The sequence below is a fragment of the Herpailurus yagouaroundi genome, unplaced genomic scaffold, assembly GCF_014898765.1.
Source record: "Herpailurus yagouaroundi ecotype Mexico unplaced genomic scaffold, PumYag 28, whole genome shotgun sequence".
Lineage (NCBI taxonomy): Eukaryota > Metazoa > Chordata > Mammalia > Carnivora > Felidae > Herpailurus > Herpailurus yagouaroundi.
The window spans coordinates 58375704-58393537 of NW_024412376.1; the positions used below are offsets into that span (position 1 = coordinate 58375704).

Consider the following 17834-nt stretch of genomic DNA (forward strand, 5'->3'; position numbering starts at 1 on the left):
CAGAGCAGGCCTAACAAGCTTGCTCTGGTTCTCACTGTGTATCCCAGGTACAGCCCACAGGAGGGAAGGCCTTTTAAGAGCATCATGCATGTGGAGCCTTCATCTGTAAGCCTGCATTTCTTATAAGGTTCAAAGTCTCACGTTGGTAAATACAAATTGAGAAACATTGGAGTTTTCAGTAAACTTTTCTAAATGCTAAGATCATTATGTTCAATCCTAATGCCACCCCGCCAAAACTTAAAAAGAAAAAATCTTGACTCCACAAATATAAAAACTTAGCATGCCCTAGAACAGGAAAGTTCCAAGACTGCAATAGACTAGGGGCTATGGCCAAATAACCTTAAAATTGCCTACTCCCCTTTCCCAAGAAAAGGCCAACTGGCTCTTTTCTGTGCATTTCTTCCACATTTCTAAATAACTAATGGTCTGTTATCCAGCATCATCCCCACCAAGCCACAAAATCTGGAAACCCTACCAGGGCACCCTTGTCTCCTAACTGCCGCCATGTCTGAGTTCCTCTCAGGCCTGAAGACCTCTCTATAGCAATAACTCCATCCTGCTTCAGATGCTCCCTCCACCCAGGTGGCAATTCTCTTGCCTGGTGTCCACTTTGTCTCCTATGCATCCCGTAAATATTAGTGTTCCTCCTTCCTGTTCCGAGTGCTCTCCCCAAGGAGCACTCACCCCTGCCCTCTCACTCAGTCTTATCCAGTGCGCCCAGGAAACTGTCAGACTTGCATTCCCACACTCACCTCCGTCCCAAGCTCCAGGTGCACATTCACCTTCAGATAAGACATAAAGCTCCGGGTTCCTTAGATCAGCCAACTCAGCGCGACAAAAACTGGACTCAACATTTTGCCTAAACCTCTTATTCCTCTTGTGTTTCTACTTTGATGAATACCACTATCATTTCTATTAGAATTCAGAAACCTAAGAGTCATCCTAGACTCTCCTCACTCAGGACACATCCAATCAATGGCCAACTTATATTCAATGCAACTACCCAATACCTCAGAATCCCAGCCTCTTTTCTCACCACCTCCACCTCTGCCTCCTGTCACTTGTTTTATGGCCAACTGCAGTGGCCTCCTGTTTGTGGGTACCATATCACCACCAGAGCTCCCAAACATCCCTCACAACCACCTGCAGTGGGTGTCTAACTACCTACTCACCTCTACCCTGAACACACACTGTACTGTTTCCCAGAAATTAACAACCCCCCTACCCTGCAAATAAAAGCCCGAGCCTGAGGGAGTTGCATTCTACCAGCAAAACCACTTGCCACTCAAACAGGAAGCTCTTATCTCCATGGATTCCAGAGACAAGGAACAAGAGAATCAAAGCACCCTTAAGACCTTGGAGACATCAAGAAATAGATTCTGTACATAAGCCTATCATCAAGATTTTCAATGACCAAAACTAAACGAGATTTCCAAACTCCTCTCTGACAGGGAAGATGTGGGCACTACCCCTGATCACCAGTTCTGAAGGCTGCTACTGGGTCAACTGACTGTTGTTAGGTTAGCAGAATTAGATTTCCTACAGGTGGTCCTACCATACTGTTCAGTAAATATTTTAGAAAAACTCTTCCTTAAAAAAAAAAAAAGTATACCTCTTTAGACTCCAATGAGTAAGAATGTTTCACTCCCACACTGAAAGAAAGATTCTGGGCACAAACAGGGGTGCGAACCCAACTTGCAGAAGTTCTAAATCTGGTCATCAGTGGAAAATGGGAAAGGCAGAAGCCAAGTGAGGAACCTGGAGAGAAAGGCAGGTGGCTCCCATCGTTAAGCCCCTTTTCACCATCTGGTACTGCAGGCCACCCTCTGGCCAGCCCACAGGCTGGAAGAAACAAGGAAGAGTGATAGCAACTCTAGAAAGATGCTCAGGGGTTGGAGAAAGATGCAGGGAAGAAAAGGCATAGGCCCTTTCCTTTGAGTTACTACGAGAAGGGTTACAAATGATAAGAAAACTAGAAACTTTAAAAGAAATCACTCCACTGCTATACTTTAAAAATGAACATGGAGTGAGGGGAAGTGAGTCTTACAGTCAAATACTTACACAGTTCAAGCAGAAACGGCAAACTTGCTCAATTTTAGTTTTTGTGACACTCTTGCCTCTTCTAGGGGATCTGTCAGAGTCCCTCCCAGGTAGTTTCCAAGGTTCCCAGGAAGTGTACAGCTTTACTAGCCAAGAACACACTCCAAGTAATGGCAGTCACTTAGACATTTTTCTAGGGCTGTTTCTATATTCTTGAAAAAATAGTCTGTGCCACATTAGCTTTCAAAATCATGTACCCAAAGATGCTACAAAATTGGGTATCTGATAGTATTATTATCCAAGAGAAACTCTGGTCTACCCAGAAATAATCTGTTTCTCTTCCTTTTAATTTACCTAATGAAAGAAGAAGAGAAAACATAATCTATTACAAGCACTTTGCAGAAAGGGAAAGACTAGGGAAAAGGTAAAATTTCAATTATAACTGACAAAATGGAGGTTTATAAATAAAAGTCAAAAACCAGTAATCAACCAAGTATCTACCAACAAAGTAAATGAGTGAACAGTGGTATCCATACAATTTATTATCCAAATTACGGTATATCCATACAATGGAGTATAACCCAGCAATAAAAAAAAATGAGATGTTGATACATGTAACATGAATTAACTTTGGAATAAATGTAGAATGAAAGAATCCAGACAAAAAGAGTACATACTGCATGCATTATTCCATTTACATAAAACTCTGGAAGACAGAAACTAATCTGTAAAAACAGAAAGTAGATCAGAGGTTGACTAGGGAAAAAAGAGGGAAGGATTATCTTGAGTGTAATGATTTCAAGGGTATAAACATTCAAAATGTATCAAAGTGTATACTTTAAATGTATGCACAAAAAAAAAAGGGATGATTTTCTATCATCCAGTAACAGTAAAGGAAAAGATAATGCTCCATTTTACTTTACACAGGTGGTTGTACATAAAACCTAGATTTCCCTGCTGAACCAGGTGAGAATCTGACGAGGGAACTAGAAGGCCCTTCCATGTCCAGCAGCGGTATTTGTTCCTGGTGATCTCTGTCTGGTTTATTTGCTTTCAAGCACTGTGTCAAGAGACATCAGGGACAAGACACAGATGGCTATTTACAACATACACCACACCTAAGTTGGTGTTGTGCACACAGCAGATTCTCAAAAAAATTTTAAGAGGAAAAAAATATAGTGTTGCTGAGGACAAACAGTCATGCTCAGTAAGAATCACCACCACTGTTAACTCAAGAACTGAAGGTGACAAGCACCAAGAATATACCCATTTTACCTATTAGAAGATACACTTTAAAAAAGAAAAAAAAAGATATGCTTTTGTGCTCTAGGAAAACGAGGTCATGGAAAATAATACATTTAAAGACAGCTTAGTGGGGCCACTGCTTCCTGATGGGAATGCACTGACATCTACATTAACAGAAAGTCTACAGGCAAAAGACTAAAGTCTTATAATATCACACCACTTCTCCCTACAGCCATGCTCTCTCCAGGCATCTCCCACGTGGTCAAGAAGCTCCCAGAATATTATCCAAACAAAATAATTTTTGCATCCCCTTTAAATTAAAAAAAAAAAAGTTATGTAGTGGGGTGAGCTTGGGTGACTCAGTCAGTTAAGCATCTAACTCTTGATTTTGGCTCAGGTCAAGATCTCACGTTTGTGAGATCAAGCCGCAAGTCAGGCTCTGCGCTGTCACTGCAGAGCCTGCTTGGGATTCTGTCTCCCTCTCTCTCTGCCCCTCCCCTACTCACGTGACTGTCCCTCAAAATAAATAAATAAGCATTTTTTTAACGTTAAAAAAAAAAAGGTTATAAAGCTTTTTTTTGAAAGTATGTTGGGTGAAAACAAACAAAACAAATTAAACCAGAATTGAGAGTATTTCAAATACCACAAGGAACAGGAGATAGTGACGTGTGCTACAGCAAAACACTAGCCAATTTTAAGTTCTTAAAAACCATGCACTACGATTACACTTGGTTGGTGCTGCATTTTGTTTTTATTTTCAGAATGTTAATAACATTTAATGGCAAACAGCTAAAACTATACCAAGTAAAATTCTTTTTTATTTTGTTACTTTCCGGAGAGGAGCTGGGAACTCTAAAAATTTGACAGTGATGTCTAAAAAATTATTTTATTGCCCACAAAGATAGGATTACCTAAAGTCGACCTAAGTGAATTTAAAAATTCTGCACATGTACACAGTTTAACAATTCTCTATTAAAAAAAAAATTCTTATTAAACACTGAAAAGAATGAATAGAGAGAAAATATCTTGTTTTGTTTTCGTATCCCCAAACTCCCATTAAAACAGAAGTTTGTGAAGTTTAACAATACAAGTTATAAAAGGTTCATAGATCACAGCATCATAAGCATGGATCTTGTACATGCACAGAGCATTCTGAATCCTGCTTTCTGGTCCTACTAGGCAGGTATCTCGAACACTCGCCTTTGAAATTAAAAATAGCCATGCTTCTTGCCCTAGATCTAAAATAAGGAAAAACCTCAAGAGTAAATCTACTACACACTGCCCACATTGGTAACTCATGTGTGATAAGCCAGGGTGCATAGTGCATGAAAGGTTCAGAAATTACAATGAATGGTGGTCTGGGTTCATACCACCACAAAATGCAAACTGTGAGGGAACCTCATCACTATTAAATGGCAATCTTCTGTCTCAAACACTACTTCTAGACACCAAATACCACACTGGTGTCTACAGGATGTTAAACCAGCCTAACAAAGTAAGGCACTTAGGACCAGCAAGTATTAAGTCTAGCAGGCCAGCTGGTGTCACAAAAGTGCACAGACCCAAGATACACACCTATGCATTATTTCAAGGCTAGGGACAGCCCCGTGCAAGTAAAGCAGTGCTATGGAAACTGCCACCACAAAGTAAGCAATTTAATGTAGTTTATTAGCTTTTTGCTTTAATTGCATGATAGAAGACAAGCCTCTAATACGATTGCTGTTTTATCATAGGCTGACCCTATACTTCCCACAATTCCTCCATCCCAGCATAGCTTTGCTCCATGGTCCAACTCACTTCCACCTTCCAAAGTACAAAAACTTAATGCATATATTCAAAAAACTGGCTCAGGAATATTTCAACGTAAATATACTTGGGTTTTCAACCAACTGACATACAAATGTTTCAGTTACCCAGCACTCCTGCCAACATCCAAATCCAGTGGCTACAGAAGACTAGTCCATGGACTAGATCATTTTGTGCTAATTGCTCTTCAAACCCAAGAGGATGCTTGCTCTACCTGTCAATTTCAAAGCCAAGCCACTGTCAGGTTTGAAAAGGGGCAAAGCCATCTCTGTGTGCCTTAAGGAGACACACAGTACATATTTTGAAATATCTGAGCCTAAATCCCTACATTTCAAGAATGCCTACACAACTCCTTGGTGTCTCAAGATGCAACTGATGGAGGAAAAAGAACAAATTAAAAGCATAGGCAGGGTGCCTGGGTGGGTCAGTCGGTTAAGCATCTACCTCTTGATTTTGGCTCAGGTCATGATCTCAGTTCATGAGATCGAGCCCAAGTCTCTCTTTCCCTAGATTCACTCTCTCCTCTCTCTGCCCTGCTTGTGCTCACTCTCCTTCTTTCTCAAAACAAATAAACGTTTCAAAAATTATAGTCAAATAAGAAATGTAAGTGGAAGCAGAGTTAACTTTTATGCAAAAGAGAAACCACCAAAGACCTGCATGAAGGTAAACAAGCACAGCCAACTGAATTAAGAAAATGAAGACAGGGGCGCCAGGGTGGCTCAGTCAGTTAAGTGTCCAACTTCGGCTCAGGTCACGATCTCACTCACAGTCCATGAGTTCGAGCCTTACGTTGGGCTAGGTGCTGGTAACTGAGCCTAGAGCCTGCTTCGGATTCTGTGTTTCCCTCTCTCTGCCTCTCCCCCACTCACACTCTTGTCTCTCTCTCAAAACTAAAGAAACATTTTTTAAAAAATGAGGGGTGGCTGGGTGGCTCAGTTGGCTAAGCGTCCAACTTCTGCCCAGGTCATGATCTCACGGTTCATGGGTTCGACCCCCGCATCGGGCTCTGTGCTGACAGCTCAGAGCCTGGAGCCTGTTTCAGATTCTGTGTCTCCCTCTCTCTCTGCCCCTCCCCCATTCATGCTCTGTCTCCCTCTGTCTCAAAAATAAACATTAAAAAAAATTTTTTTTAATTTAAAAAAAATGAAGGCAAGTTATCAAAAAATATAAGGGAACTCATTAAATGCAGTGAGACATAAAGAGGTACAAAGCAGAAAGTACGTTTAATCTACTAAAAATTGTGGTGTCTCTTCACTGTTTACCTGTAAGCTGGAGAGCACCCAGAAAAACTGAAGTCCTCTCATAACTTTATGTTTCTCACTCATGAACCTGCATTAATTACCACGTGCAAAATTAGTAGATTTGAACTGTACTCAGATCTCTTTCCTGACCATTCATCATCACAGATAATGGAGCAGAGCTCAATTGGGTAAATGGAGGAGATGGAAATGTTTCAAGGCCAATACAGGTGTGGTAACTGGGCAGCCAAGGAGGGTCCCCAAAGGTACCTGGTTCCAGACCCCCAGCAACACACCAGGCCTTCCCACAGGGAAGTCAACACAGCCCTGAAATTAGGAAATTCAACCGGAAAAGGAAGCCCTGCTTCACAACTTCAGGGAAAACTTTAAAGTACATTTCTCTCATTATTTCTAAAAAAACTTTTTAATTTCCCTCTGGGCCTTTGACAGGCACATTTAAAAACACCCAAAAAACCTCCCAAAAACATCATTTTCATTTGGCTCCCCCTTATCTGAGCCAAAGATCCCATATTTTGGAAGAAAAAACAAAATGTGCCAAATGGACAGTATTAAGTAATATTTAATTCTTGTCTTACTTGTACAGGAAAAAAATGTAAGGATGCTGATCAGAGCTGTTAATTGGCCTGAGATAACAATCCATAATTCCTGCCAAAAGAAAGGACACTTGATGTTTTAATTAGCCTCTGCAGCTTTACTGAAGATAAAAATGCAATCTCCTTTAGTTTGGAAATACTGAACAATAGCTAGTGGATCCCATTCCCCCATTTGCCAAAAACCCTAAGAACAGAGGATCCTGGGCTGGGAAGCAAGAAATGAAGGGCTTGTTTCCCTGGGCCACACCCTGGCACAACATGTAACTTTAGAGATTGGCTAGGGCCACCCTGTGCCAGGAGGCCAGCAATTACAATGCAGCCTGCAAATACCCCAACACTATTTCATCCAACTGTAGGGCCAGTCCTCCACAGGGCACCTGGAGAAAGGCTTCAACAACTCCAACTGCAGCTGGATGAGTGCTTGCACTGGCACAGAAAATGCCCATCCATCCCCAACTGTAAATACCACACTGGTATTCCCCTGGATCAGGCCAGAAAACAAAGCAAACAAAGGACTCCAATCCCAGAGGCCAGCAGGGCCTAGCCACGGCTACAGTCGGTGTTGTGGCCCCCACGCTGACGTCCGCAGCTGCCTCTCCTTCACTTAGACATGTTTTGCATTGGGCTGGGAAGTGCTGCCAAAATTCTGTCAGGGCTGCAGGCTGGAGAGGCTGGGGAGTGGCCACTGCACAGACCCAGCCCTTCTTGCAAATCAGGGCTTTCCAAGTGCCCAGACCCAGCTGAGGACCAGCTCGGTTCTGCAGACCCAAATGCAAGGGCAGAAAGCACCCCATTCAGACTACCATGGGCTTACAAAGAAGGATGGGATCCAACACAAATAACCAGGCTGGTGCCAGAGGCCCATGCTATGAGACAGTTGCCCTCAGAGAGGTGGAAAGGGTGTTCCATGGAGTGGACAAGTACATATTTTATAAGCTTTAGCATTGCAAGGGTTCTAATTGAGCTGTTTTTTTACTATTATCATCGTCCACCATAATTACCAAATCATTAAGCATGGATGGACAGCACAGCCATAAAGCATCAACATATGCTTTATACTAAACTACCTATGACAAAAAGGATGGCCCACCTAACTTCTACTAAGAGGTATCATTCTTGTCCTCCACCACCACCACTGGATTTCCATGTCTAGCCTAGAATAGACAGAACCCAGCTTCGTGGCCTATCTAGGGTAACCCTCCAGTACCCTATAAATATAAATGCTCCGCCTCCACCTTCTTCAGGGAAACTAGCACAGATAAGAAGTATATTAAGAGGAAGAAGAAACTGGCTGTCATACCATTAAGGTGACTTTTGATGGACACATTCTGGTGAACTTTGGGCACTATATTCTCCCTTTCTAACAAGAGTTCTGGGTGGAAATTCGTATTTAGATGAAATATTTGGTCTTCTAAGGTGGTTTCAGGCTTAACTGTTTCCCCCCAAAATTATTATTTTGAAGCCTAATTCCTAATACCTCAGAATGTGACTACATATGGATAAAAGCTTTAAAGGGGCGATTAAGTTAAAATGAAGTCATTAGAGTTGACCCTAATCCTATCTCACTGATGTCCTTAAGAGGACATTCAGACACAGAGACACCAGGGATGCACATATGCTCAGAAGACCATGTGAGGACACAGTAAGAAGGCAAGCCAAGGAGAGAGGCCTCAGAAGACAGCAAACCTGACACCTTGATCTTAGACTTCTGGAACTGTGAGAGAAAATAAGTATCTGCTGCTTAAGCCACCCAGTCTGTGGTTATGGCAGCCCAAAAGGTCTAATACAAGGGCCTCTGGGGGCTATTAGGAACAACTCTGAGGTGGACTAGAATGGGTCATGGTCCAGAACTGCACTGTCCAATATGGTAGTCACCAGCCACATGTGATTGCTTTTAATTTACATTTTAATTAATTAAAGTTAAAAAAAAGTCTTAAAACCTAGTTCCTCAATTACACTAGATTAGAACACTTACATCCTCTTGGGCAACTCTAGACCAGAAAGGGGAAAGCTCTAAGTCTGAGAGAACATTCAAGGAGAATCTTTTCTTTTTTAAGGTTTTATTTTTAAATAATCTCTATACCCAATGTGGGGCTCCAACTCTGCAACCCTGAGATCAAGAGTTACACCCTCTGCTGACTGAGCCAGCCAGGTGCCTCCAGGAGAATCTTTTCTAACCCAGTTAGAATTTCCTTAGGGAGGAAATGAAGCAGCAACAAAAGCAAACAGAGTGAGCATAAACCTGTTGCTCAATGCCAAAAAAAATATTAAATAGGACTATAAGCCTCATACTGGGCATTATTAGTATGTGAGAGAAAGTATTTCATGAAACCTTCTTCTGATTAATTCTGAACCTAAAAACCAAGACTTTTTTAAAAATTGATATAAGACAAAACTGTGTATTCAAGCAAGCATTTGAGCACTTATGACTCTTGAGAATACTCTGATAGGCACCACAGTGGGCAGAAAAGAAATATCTCTGTATGGTTTTGCCTCAAGGAGTAAAAAGCCTAAGTAAATATTAGAGAAAGCAGGTAGTGAGGGCTGTGCAATGACAAGTGCTAAGAAGTTCACAAGGCACTCGCAAGGGCTCTGCCAAGTGGTTTTAACTGCAGGCACCTGGCACAGACCCTCAACACCTTTCGTGAAGTAAAAGCAAAACCCTTCTCTGTGGAGCCCCCAATCCTCTTTCTCCTTCCCTCACCCAGTTTTAACTCTTGCCCTACGCCAAACTCAGCAGCTCCCACTGTCTGTCTCCAAAGTCCCAATCCCTTAGCTCAAGCCCAGCCCTTCACCATGTAGTCCACAGCTTACCATCCAGTGTACCCCAAAAACGTGACACCAAATCTCCTATAGGCACCAAATCTACTTCCCACTGTCCCATGCCGGTACCCAAAACTCCCAAACAGAATGCTATGTTTGAGTTCTTCTGTTTTTCAAGCTTCTGGTCCTGCCCCCTATGCTTCCCATGGCTTAGCAGACAAGCAACACTTTCTACTTTGCAGCTTTTACACTGCTGCAAACTTGGAAGACCAGAAAACTAAAACTAATCCTGTTTGCCTAAAAACTATTTCATCCTTCAGGACCTGCCCAACTTTCAACTCCTCTGTGCTTCCCTGGCCCTCCTGTCCCCTGAATTCGTGCTGACATCTATATATTTCTAGTGAGTGTCAAAAAGACATCTCTAACACTTCCCTAATGACTCTGTCAGAGCTGGATTTTATATATATCTAAGACAGGGTTCCCTGAAAGCAGGCCCAATACCTTTCCCATTATGTAGCAGAGCAAGCACATTTTCTGAGTTTAATCTATAGTGTAAAACATAAGCTGACGCGCTGGAGCTCAGGCACTGTGCTAGGTACAAAATTTCCTTGTTATCTGAGGGAAGCTCTTCAAGTAGTCTGTTAGCTTCTCAATACATAGAAGCTGTGTGACATTTATTTTGACTGCCTGGAAACCAACTAACTTCTGGTTCTCAGCTGCACTGTGAAAATATGGGGATGCCAGAGAGCAGAGATGCAGAGAGTAGTAGTATTAAATATGGTCAACGCTAAAAATCAAGTGAAGAGCACAGCATGGACTCTTGACTTCCCTTACTTAATATTTTTACAACACACTAAACAGTCTTCAATCTCCCTTAGGAGTTGGACTAGTTGATAATTACCTGGCTTCGATTAAGTTCCCTCTTCATAAATAGCAACTCTAAGTGCCATAAATGATGTTTAGGAAAAACAGACACACCAGTGACTCTTGGAACTGGATTATTCATCCTTGGATAACAAACCGGAAGGCTAAGGAATGCCTGCCTGCAGTCAACCTCACCAGAAAGATTTGGTAACAGACCTGCAGTATCACACTCAGATGTGATTCTCCAGGCTTTGGCTTTCTCTGACCTGCCTGATATGCAAAGGGCCTCAACTATTTAAAGCATTACATTAAAAAGTCATGTTTTTACACTGACCCAAACGTTGGTAGGCTCCAAGAACAACAAAGCAGGACTTACTGCCATTGTCGTCAGAATCCTCACTGCTGCTGGGAAGGCGACCTCGTTTCATGATCTCCCCGGGAAACAGCAGGCAGCCTGCAAAGCAATGAGACAGCACTTAACCCAAGATGATAATACACAATCATCAAGTTGTGCTTCAGATAGCAGCCCAGGATTTACAGCATACAAAAGCAAACAGTCGGCTTTAAGGAGCATTTGCATTGTAAACAGTAAAAAGACCAAGGATACATAATTGGGCACAATCATTAACAGGACAGGTTCAAAACCAAGGGGGAAGGGGTGGAGAAGTCAAGAATCAATATGTCTCCCAAAGGTGCCAGGTTTCTCTCTAGTTCCAGTTGACATTATCACTACCAACTACTCCAGGAGTCTTTTTAGCTGACTGGCGGCAAGCACTGCAGGAAAAAAAAAACCCGCGGCAATGAGCACAGTGATTCCTCACTACAGACAGATTCATATTTTACGTGTGTATATGGGGGATGGGGATGAGGCTGTGCCTGAATGTGTGAATATTTACACTGCACTGGGCAGGATTATGCTTCTCAGGCAAATTTTGCTAAAATAATCCTAAAAGCCAAATAATCTGGAGTTCTAGGAACAAAACAAACGGGGGATTGGGAAAGCAAATACCTCCTCCAGCCATCTCCAACCCCTCAGCATTCACTGCTGGAACAGAAAGGGACCAGACATATAATTTCTGATCCAGCTCCCTCCCCTTACTCATGAGAAAACTGAAGCCAAAAAGTTTAAGCAGCAACTTGCCCAAGGTCACACTGTAAGCAGGAGCTTCGAATTCCAAAACCAGTTTCACTGCACTTGACCCACCTCCTTATAGCCTGGTCCAACCAACCTAACTTAGCCAGACACCTGGCCAGCCTTGCTGACTCCTTCCAGATGATAAAAGGCCTCCAGCACCACCAGGTAAGAGAATGACTGCACTCAGGAAAAGAGAGCAGTGGACCAAGATTAAGAGCCAGTCAATGAACTTTATAAGTCATACGGTCATAATCACACAGGCAGATCTCTAAAGAAATCCAAAAAGCTTTTCCAAACTGAAATTACTAATCACCTTGACATTTTTAGGACGCTGATCTTACTGCAGAGCAATGATCCTCAATGAAGGAGGAAGGCTTTTCAAGTCAGAAGTAGCCACCTAGCCCCTCAGAAAAGTACATCCCAAGTTCCCCTTCACTGGGAATCACAGCATTAGAACGTGGTGTGTTTCCCAGAGTGCGGCACACAGGCATGGTGTGGAGCAAAATGTGGAGAACCACCATGTTAGAACAAGACAGAAATTAGAAACCCAAAGCTCCACTCTAAATGGACCTAGAAAAGAGACCAAAAAAAGCAAAAAATACATCATACTGTTCCCAACTACCAACAAACACACCTATATAATTGACTCAAATATTCAGGCCCCTAATCTAGAATTCCAGCATTTCACATTTTCTTTCTGAGACACTTGCCAGTTAAGGTTTGTGAGTTTTTGTTTACCAACTGACTCTTCAATAGAAGAATTTACCAAGTGGAAGCCCAGGAGTCATGATCTGGGCCATGGGCTACGTTATGGGCTAGGGTTTCATACTGTGGGGCTGGGTCACAGTCCTAAAACCCACCCACCCCTTTTCTGCAGAGCCCCCTTCACCCATAACTAAACACCCAGCAATCTAGAACTTGGCCTGGGGCAAACCAATTCTAGTCAGAAGCTTCCAGAGCAAACACCTGTAGCCCACCTTCCCCCCCACTTGGAATGACTGTCTTCCCTGCCCTGTCACCAGGTGCCAAAAACTGACAGCTAAACTCTCCTCCAACCTTTCAGAGAAGGGAGCCCTCCTCCTGTCCAACAGGAGGTGCAAAGAGAAAAGGGAAAAGCAAAAGACCACACATTCCTAACTAGCTTTTCAGGCCTAGGTTACCAAAGAGCTAGACAGACAGACAGATAGATAGACAGACAAAGGAAGGAAGGAAGGAAGGAAGGAAGGAAGGCAGGCTACCTAAAGAGGAATTCCTTAAGTTTACGGTGTGACGTGGCACAAGAACGGTGCAGCTCCCACCCCCTGAGCAGGTGTGTAAGAACTGAGAAGAAAGAGGCAGAGAAAGCCCAGGAAACACTCCCCAGGTAGAAACAAGGAAACCAATGCTGATCATATCTCCACTGATTCAGACAACTTAAATTTATCTAAGGAAAAGAGCTTGAAGAGCTTAGAATCAGAATATTTTTGAATCAAAAAGCCTTCCCCTCCTAGCCTTCAAACACAACTCGCAGAGAAAGCAGTCACTAAATAAAAAAAGCAAGCACTGGCCAAAATAGAATGATGCTCCTAAACACACTCTCAAGCAAAATTATGCAAGTAAAAGAAGAATAAAAATAGTCTTTTTCTAATGAATTCCATTTTCATCCACCCCAAAAGATCTTAACAAATGAAGGTTGAGAATGAGATACTGTACTTCTCCAAGGAACCTGGCACAATAAAGGGGGGTGGTGCATGGCAGAATTTCTTCCTCTGTGGCTCTAATGTACTTAAACCTTGACATCAGGCTAATTTATCTCACCTGGGGTTACCTGCTACATCAAGAAATCAAAGTACACATTACTATCTTTAAGACACACAATACAGGGGTTGTATGCTTCAAACATCTGTCCAATAAAAGCCAGTGCAAGAAAGTAGAGAGCCCTCACATCATTGCCATTGCTGACTCAGGGCATGGCTGATTATCTAAACAGTGGAAGGATACGCAATAACTAATTAAAACTCGGTACACTCCAAAGAAAGCAACAAGAAGGTATTATAGCATATAATGCATGCCACATATATGAATACCTAACATAGAAGGAGGTGCTGCAGGAAAATGACCATTTCTAACGTCATGGAACTTCTGGTCTAGTTGAGGAGCTAGACAAATTCAGTAATGGTGCCTGACAGTGGTAAACACAACGCCCTGTAGGAACAGAGGTTGATGGAGTCAGGGAAAAATTCTGAGCAGAGTCCTGAAGAACAAACAAAGGGGAGATAGCCAAAAATGCAAGCACAACGTTTTGGTGGTTGTGCTTTGGTTGAAAAGCATTCAAGTATCCAACGACATACATATAACCTACCATATTACTCTGCACCACATCTTCCCTTTCAGAATCTTACTATTTGCTCATTTCTTTACTAACATACATCCCTTTTTTACCTTATATCCAATTGCCAAAGCTTACTGATTCATAATGTAGGACTCTTTCAAGTTCCCTTAACTTTGCCCCACAGATTTGTCTTCAAACACCTGGATACCTTTAAACACCTCCCTTCCTTTCTCCATGCCCACAATCTCTTACCCCTTCCCATTATCACAATAGTTTAATCCTGTGAAGTGACCGCATCAAGTCATTCCCTATGCAAATCTCTGTGTTGCACACTTGCAAATGGGTCCAGCCAGAAACTCCTCTAGTGTCTCAAAACTCTACCTAGGCATCTCTCCTAACAACTCCCCCATGGCTAGGCTTGTCTCTGCTGGTCCAGGCCTCTTTTGGTTCTCAGCCTCTGCTAATGCTGGCCTCTTTGCCCTTTCCTCCCTACCTACCCCAATCCCACCTTTCTCAGGGAGTCAGCTCAAAGCCACCAAGCATGGTCCCCCATTCCAATTAAAAGCACCTGCATTCTCTACCACTCATTTCCTCTTTCAGAACTTTTTCACCCGACTTTTTAATGTGCTTTCTTTAACAACCAACTCTTGCTTTGCATCATCACTTAAATGTTCCATGTATGTGTCTCTCTAAAAATTTACAATACGGGCAACTGGGTGGCTCAGTCGGTTGAGCATCTGACTTCAGCTCAGGTCATGATCTCACGGCTTGTGGTTCGAGCCCCGAGTCAGGCTCTGTGCTGACAGCTCAGAGCCTGGAGCCTGCTTTGGATTCTGTGTCTCCCTCTCTCTCTGTCGTCCCTCCCCTGCTCGTGCACTCCGTCTCTCTCTCAAAAATAAACATTTAAAAAAAATTAAAAAATAAAATAAAAATTTACAATAAATTGGTCAGAACAGAAATCTTCTTTAGTTAAATATGAAATAAAGACATCGCAGAGAGGGTACCAAGCCAAACACAGCCTCACAGCGCAGCTACAAGAAGACGCACCAGGAACTCTGGTCCAGTCCTCACCCAGACATTCTGCCCAGTTTCATCAAAACTGACTCAAAGTGATTACTCAAAATGATGCCACTTACACTCAAAGTGTCCATTTGCCATGAGAAGCATAACACCTAAGCAGACTTATTATTAGTACTTATTATTAGGCATTTGGGATTTTGTCCAAAAAGAAGAAGCCTACCTAGGAAGCCTGATTATAATAAGAACATGGCCTGGAAAGGCCAACTAAGAGGAGCCCGTTGGCCAAAGACCCTGGCTAGATCAGTCAAGTGACAATCCTTTGGCACCTCCATCTCCACTGCAGGGTGGGATGTGCCAAGACAACTAGGCACAAGTGGTGGCTGCTCAGGGCACCACCTCCTCAGGAAACACGGGCACTATTTATACTACAATCCCTACTGAGATTACAAGTAAATCACTTTCCTTCGATCTCGTGTGTCACACAGATTAAAACCAGTAGACTAGTATGTTAATTCGATTAAATCTGTATTGAGTTGGATACCCAAGATATGGTGAACAAGATATGAAATGGCCCATGGGAAAACACAGCAAGCAAATAACTGGACAAGTAGCTTCAGTGTGGTAACTGCAGCAAAGGTTACAGGACTACCATTCACAGGACTATGGTGGGGCATGGGATACATAAACGAGATAACAAGGTGCCTCAAAACCTTAAAATTTAAGTTTCCTTAGATTGAAACTGCGGGGGGAAAAAAACATCAGCATGCACGAAGTTAGAGCAGCCATCAGCTGAAGGAACCCATCCCCAAGGTGGCTCAGGAATTTGAAAAAAGAGTGAACAAGTTCAGTGACCTGGGTGTGGTCCCAGGGAGGCATGACTGGTATGTGATTCTAAGGAAGAAAAAATGAGAAATGACTTCAGGGATAAGGAGTGAAGGGTCTGACAAAAGAATATGATTAAGAATTTGACGATTGTTTATTCAGTGCTATTCCTGGGAAACAGGGGCGATTTGAGGAAAATAAACTGTCCAGTTACTTGAATTACTCTCTCTGGCAGAACATGGACCATTTATTTATCAGGCCATATAAACTCTACAGTTACAATAAGGATTACACCCCAGTGATTTTAATTATCTTATGGCTCATATGCAGAAAGTCAGGTTTCTTCCTCAAAGTGTCTATTTTATCCATTATGTTTCATTCTTGTTTATTTCACTCTAAAGTTATAGAAGGTACTCAAATACCTCTAACTACTCTATGTTACCATCTAATGCAATCCTATGTATTAAAATAACCTGTTGGATGAATGATTGAGTTACACATAAACTGAATCCAATGCTCACTGGGCTTTATAGAATGAGATGCTTTCTTTAGTATCTAATTGACCCTTAACTGGAGTTACTTCTGTCACATTATTGTTAAATTTACTGGTGTCCTTCCATTTCTTGTCAAAGTTAATCTAATACCTAAATGTACGATATTTTAAAATGTATTTAGAAAATGTGTAATATAAAAATGTATATAAAAAATATTTTCAGACACCAAGTCATCTTTACATAAAAAGTATTTTATAATGAGCTACTTCCTTACCGTTCTGTTTGCTAAGTTCATATAATTTGAATTATTATTTTTAAATATTATGCAACTGACAGTTTGATTCCTAAGTTACTGATCATTGAATAACCCTCCCATAAAAAAGACATATTTTCTTAATAGGTCACCGTCTTATCTTCTATGGAGTACACAGTACCCAATGTAACCAAGTATCCAAATATAATGACCTACACTTCACAGTAATTTTCTGTTCCTCAAATGAATGTGAAAGAAACCCAGCTAGTTTCTTACCTGTTTTTAAAGACAACATTAATTGCTCAGAAGTTTTTCAAACTGGCAACATTATTTAGTTCATATACTCACTAACAGTCTAAAAATACTAGAGTGACTATAACTCAAACCCAGCTTTCTTACTTTAAGCAGAGTTTTTTTATCTGGTCAAAAAAAAGTCATATTTGATTTAACTGACAAACTGCTTAGATCTTAAGTGTTAAAGTTTTAACCTTGTCTAAATATTTCAAACCCCCAAAAGCAACTTTTAAAAATGTCTTTCATGTCATACATCAAAATCTGTTTAAAAAATGCTGCCCAAGCTACCATAGAGCCTTTGCAAAGATGTCACACTTGAAAATATTCAGTGGAAACTTGTTTATTTTAGCAATAAATAACCACCTCTCCCAAAAAAAGATTGTAACTGACCAGATAATCATGACTACAATATTCATTCCTACAAACATCACTAATGAAGCCCAAGTGCTATAACACATTAGTTCACTGTAAATTCTTCATAAATGATTTGTAAACTCGGTCTTTTAAAGTCAACAGAAACATTGTTTAAGATTTTAAAGAATTTATATATTTGAGTGGTTCTAAATGAATCACAAGCAGCTCCCATTTGCCAATTTATAAATAATCCAATCCCTGCTTATGAGAGCCCTAAAAACAATCAGACCCCTCCCAAGTCTCTGTAATCACTGACTCAATTAGAGTCAGCAACTGAAGAGCAGCTATGACAAAACACTGCAATCATTTGTATTTAGAATTTTTTTTAACTTCTCTTGACATGGGAATGAATGAATTCACACCAGAACTTAATAAAGGCAGTCAGTCACCATGGCCTCCCATCTCGAGCTTCTATCCCTATTTCCATCTACTAAGAATTCTTTTTTGTTAGATCTACATGTTCAGATATGGAAAGATGCCAGAGACACATTAAGAAACACAAGCAAACTGCAGGGGGGGGG

The 17834-nt window shown here is 41.6% G+C and overlaps 1 protein-coding gene across 11 annotated transcripts in view; it reads right to left on the reverse strand.

Annotated features, from left to right (window-relative positions):
- Positions 1-17834, reverse strand: part of JADE1 (jade family PHD finger 1) — a 59498-nt gene that overhangs the window by 30841 nt on the left and 10823 nt on the right. For 9 of the 11 annotated variants that reach the window (XM_040474081.1, XM_040474047.1, XM_040474037.1 and 6 more), the window contains exon 2: positions 10947-11024. In XM_040474081.1, coding sequence (XP_040330015.1) covers positions 10947-10998 — 52 coding nt within the window. In that variant the 5' untranslated portion in view covers positions 10999-11024. Of the gene's footprint in view, positions 1-6925; positions 6996-10946; positions 11025-17834 lie in introns of those variants that run through there. The other 2 variants (XM_040474022.1, XM_040474061.1) reach the window with 2 other exon arrangements.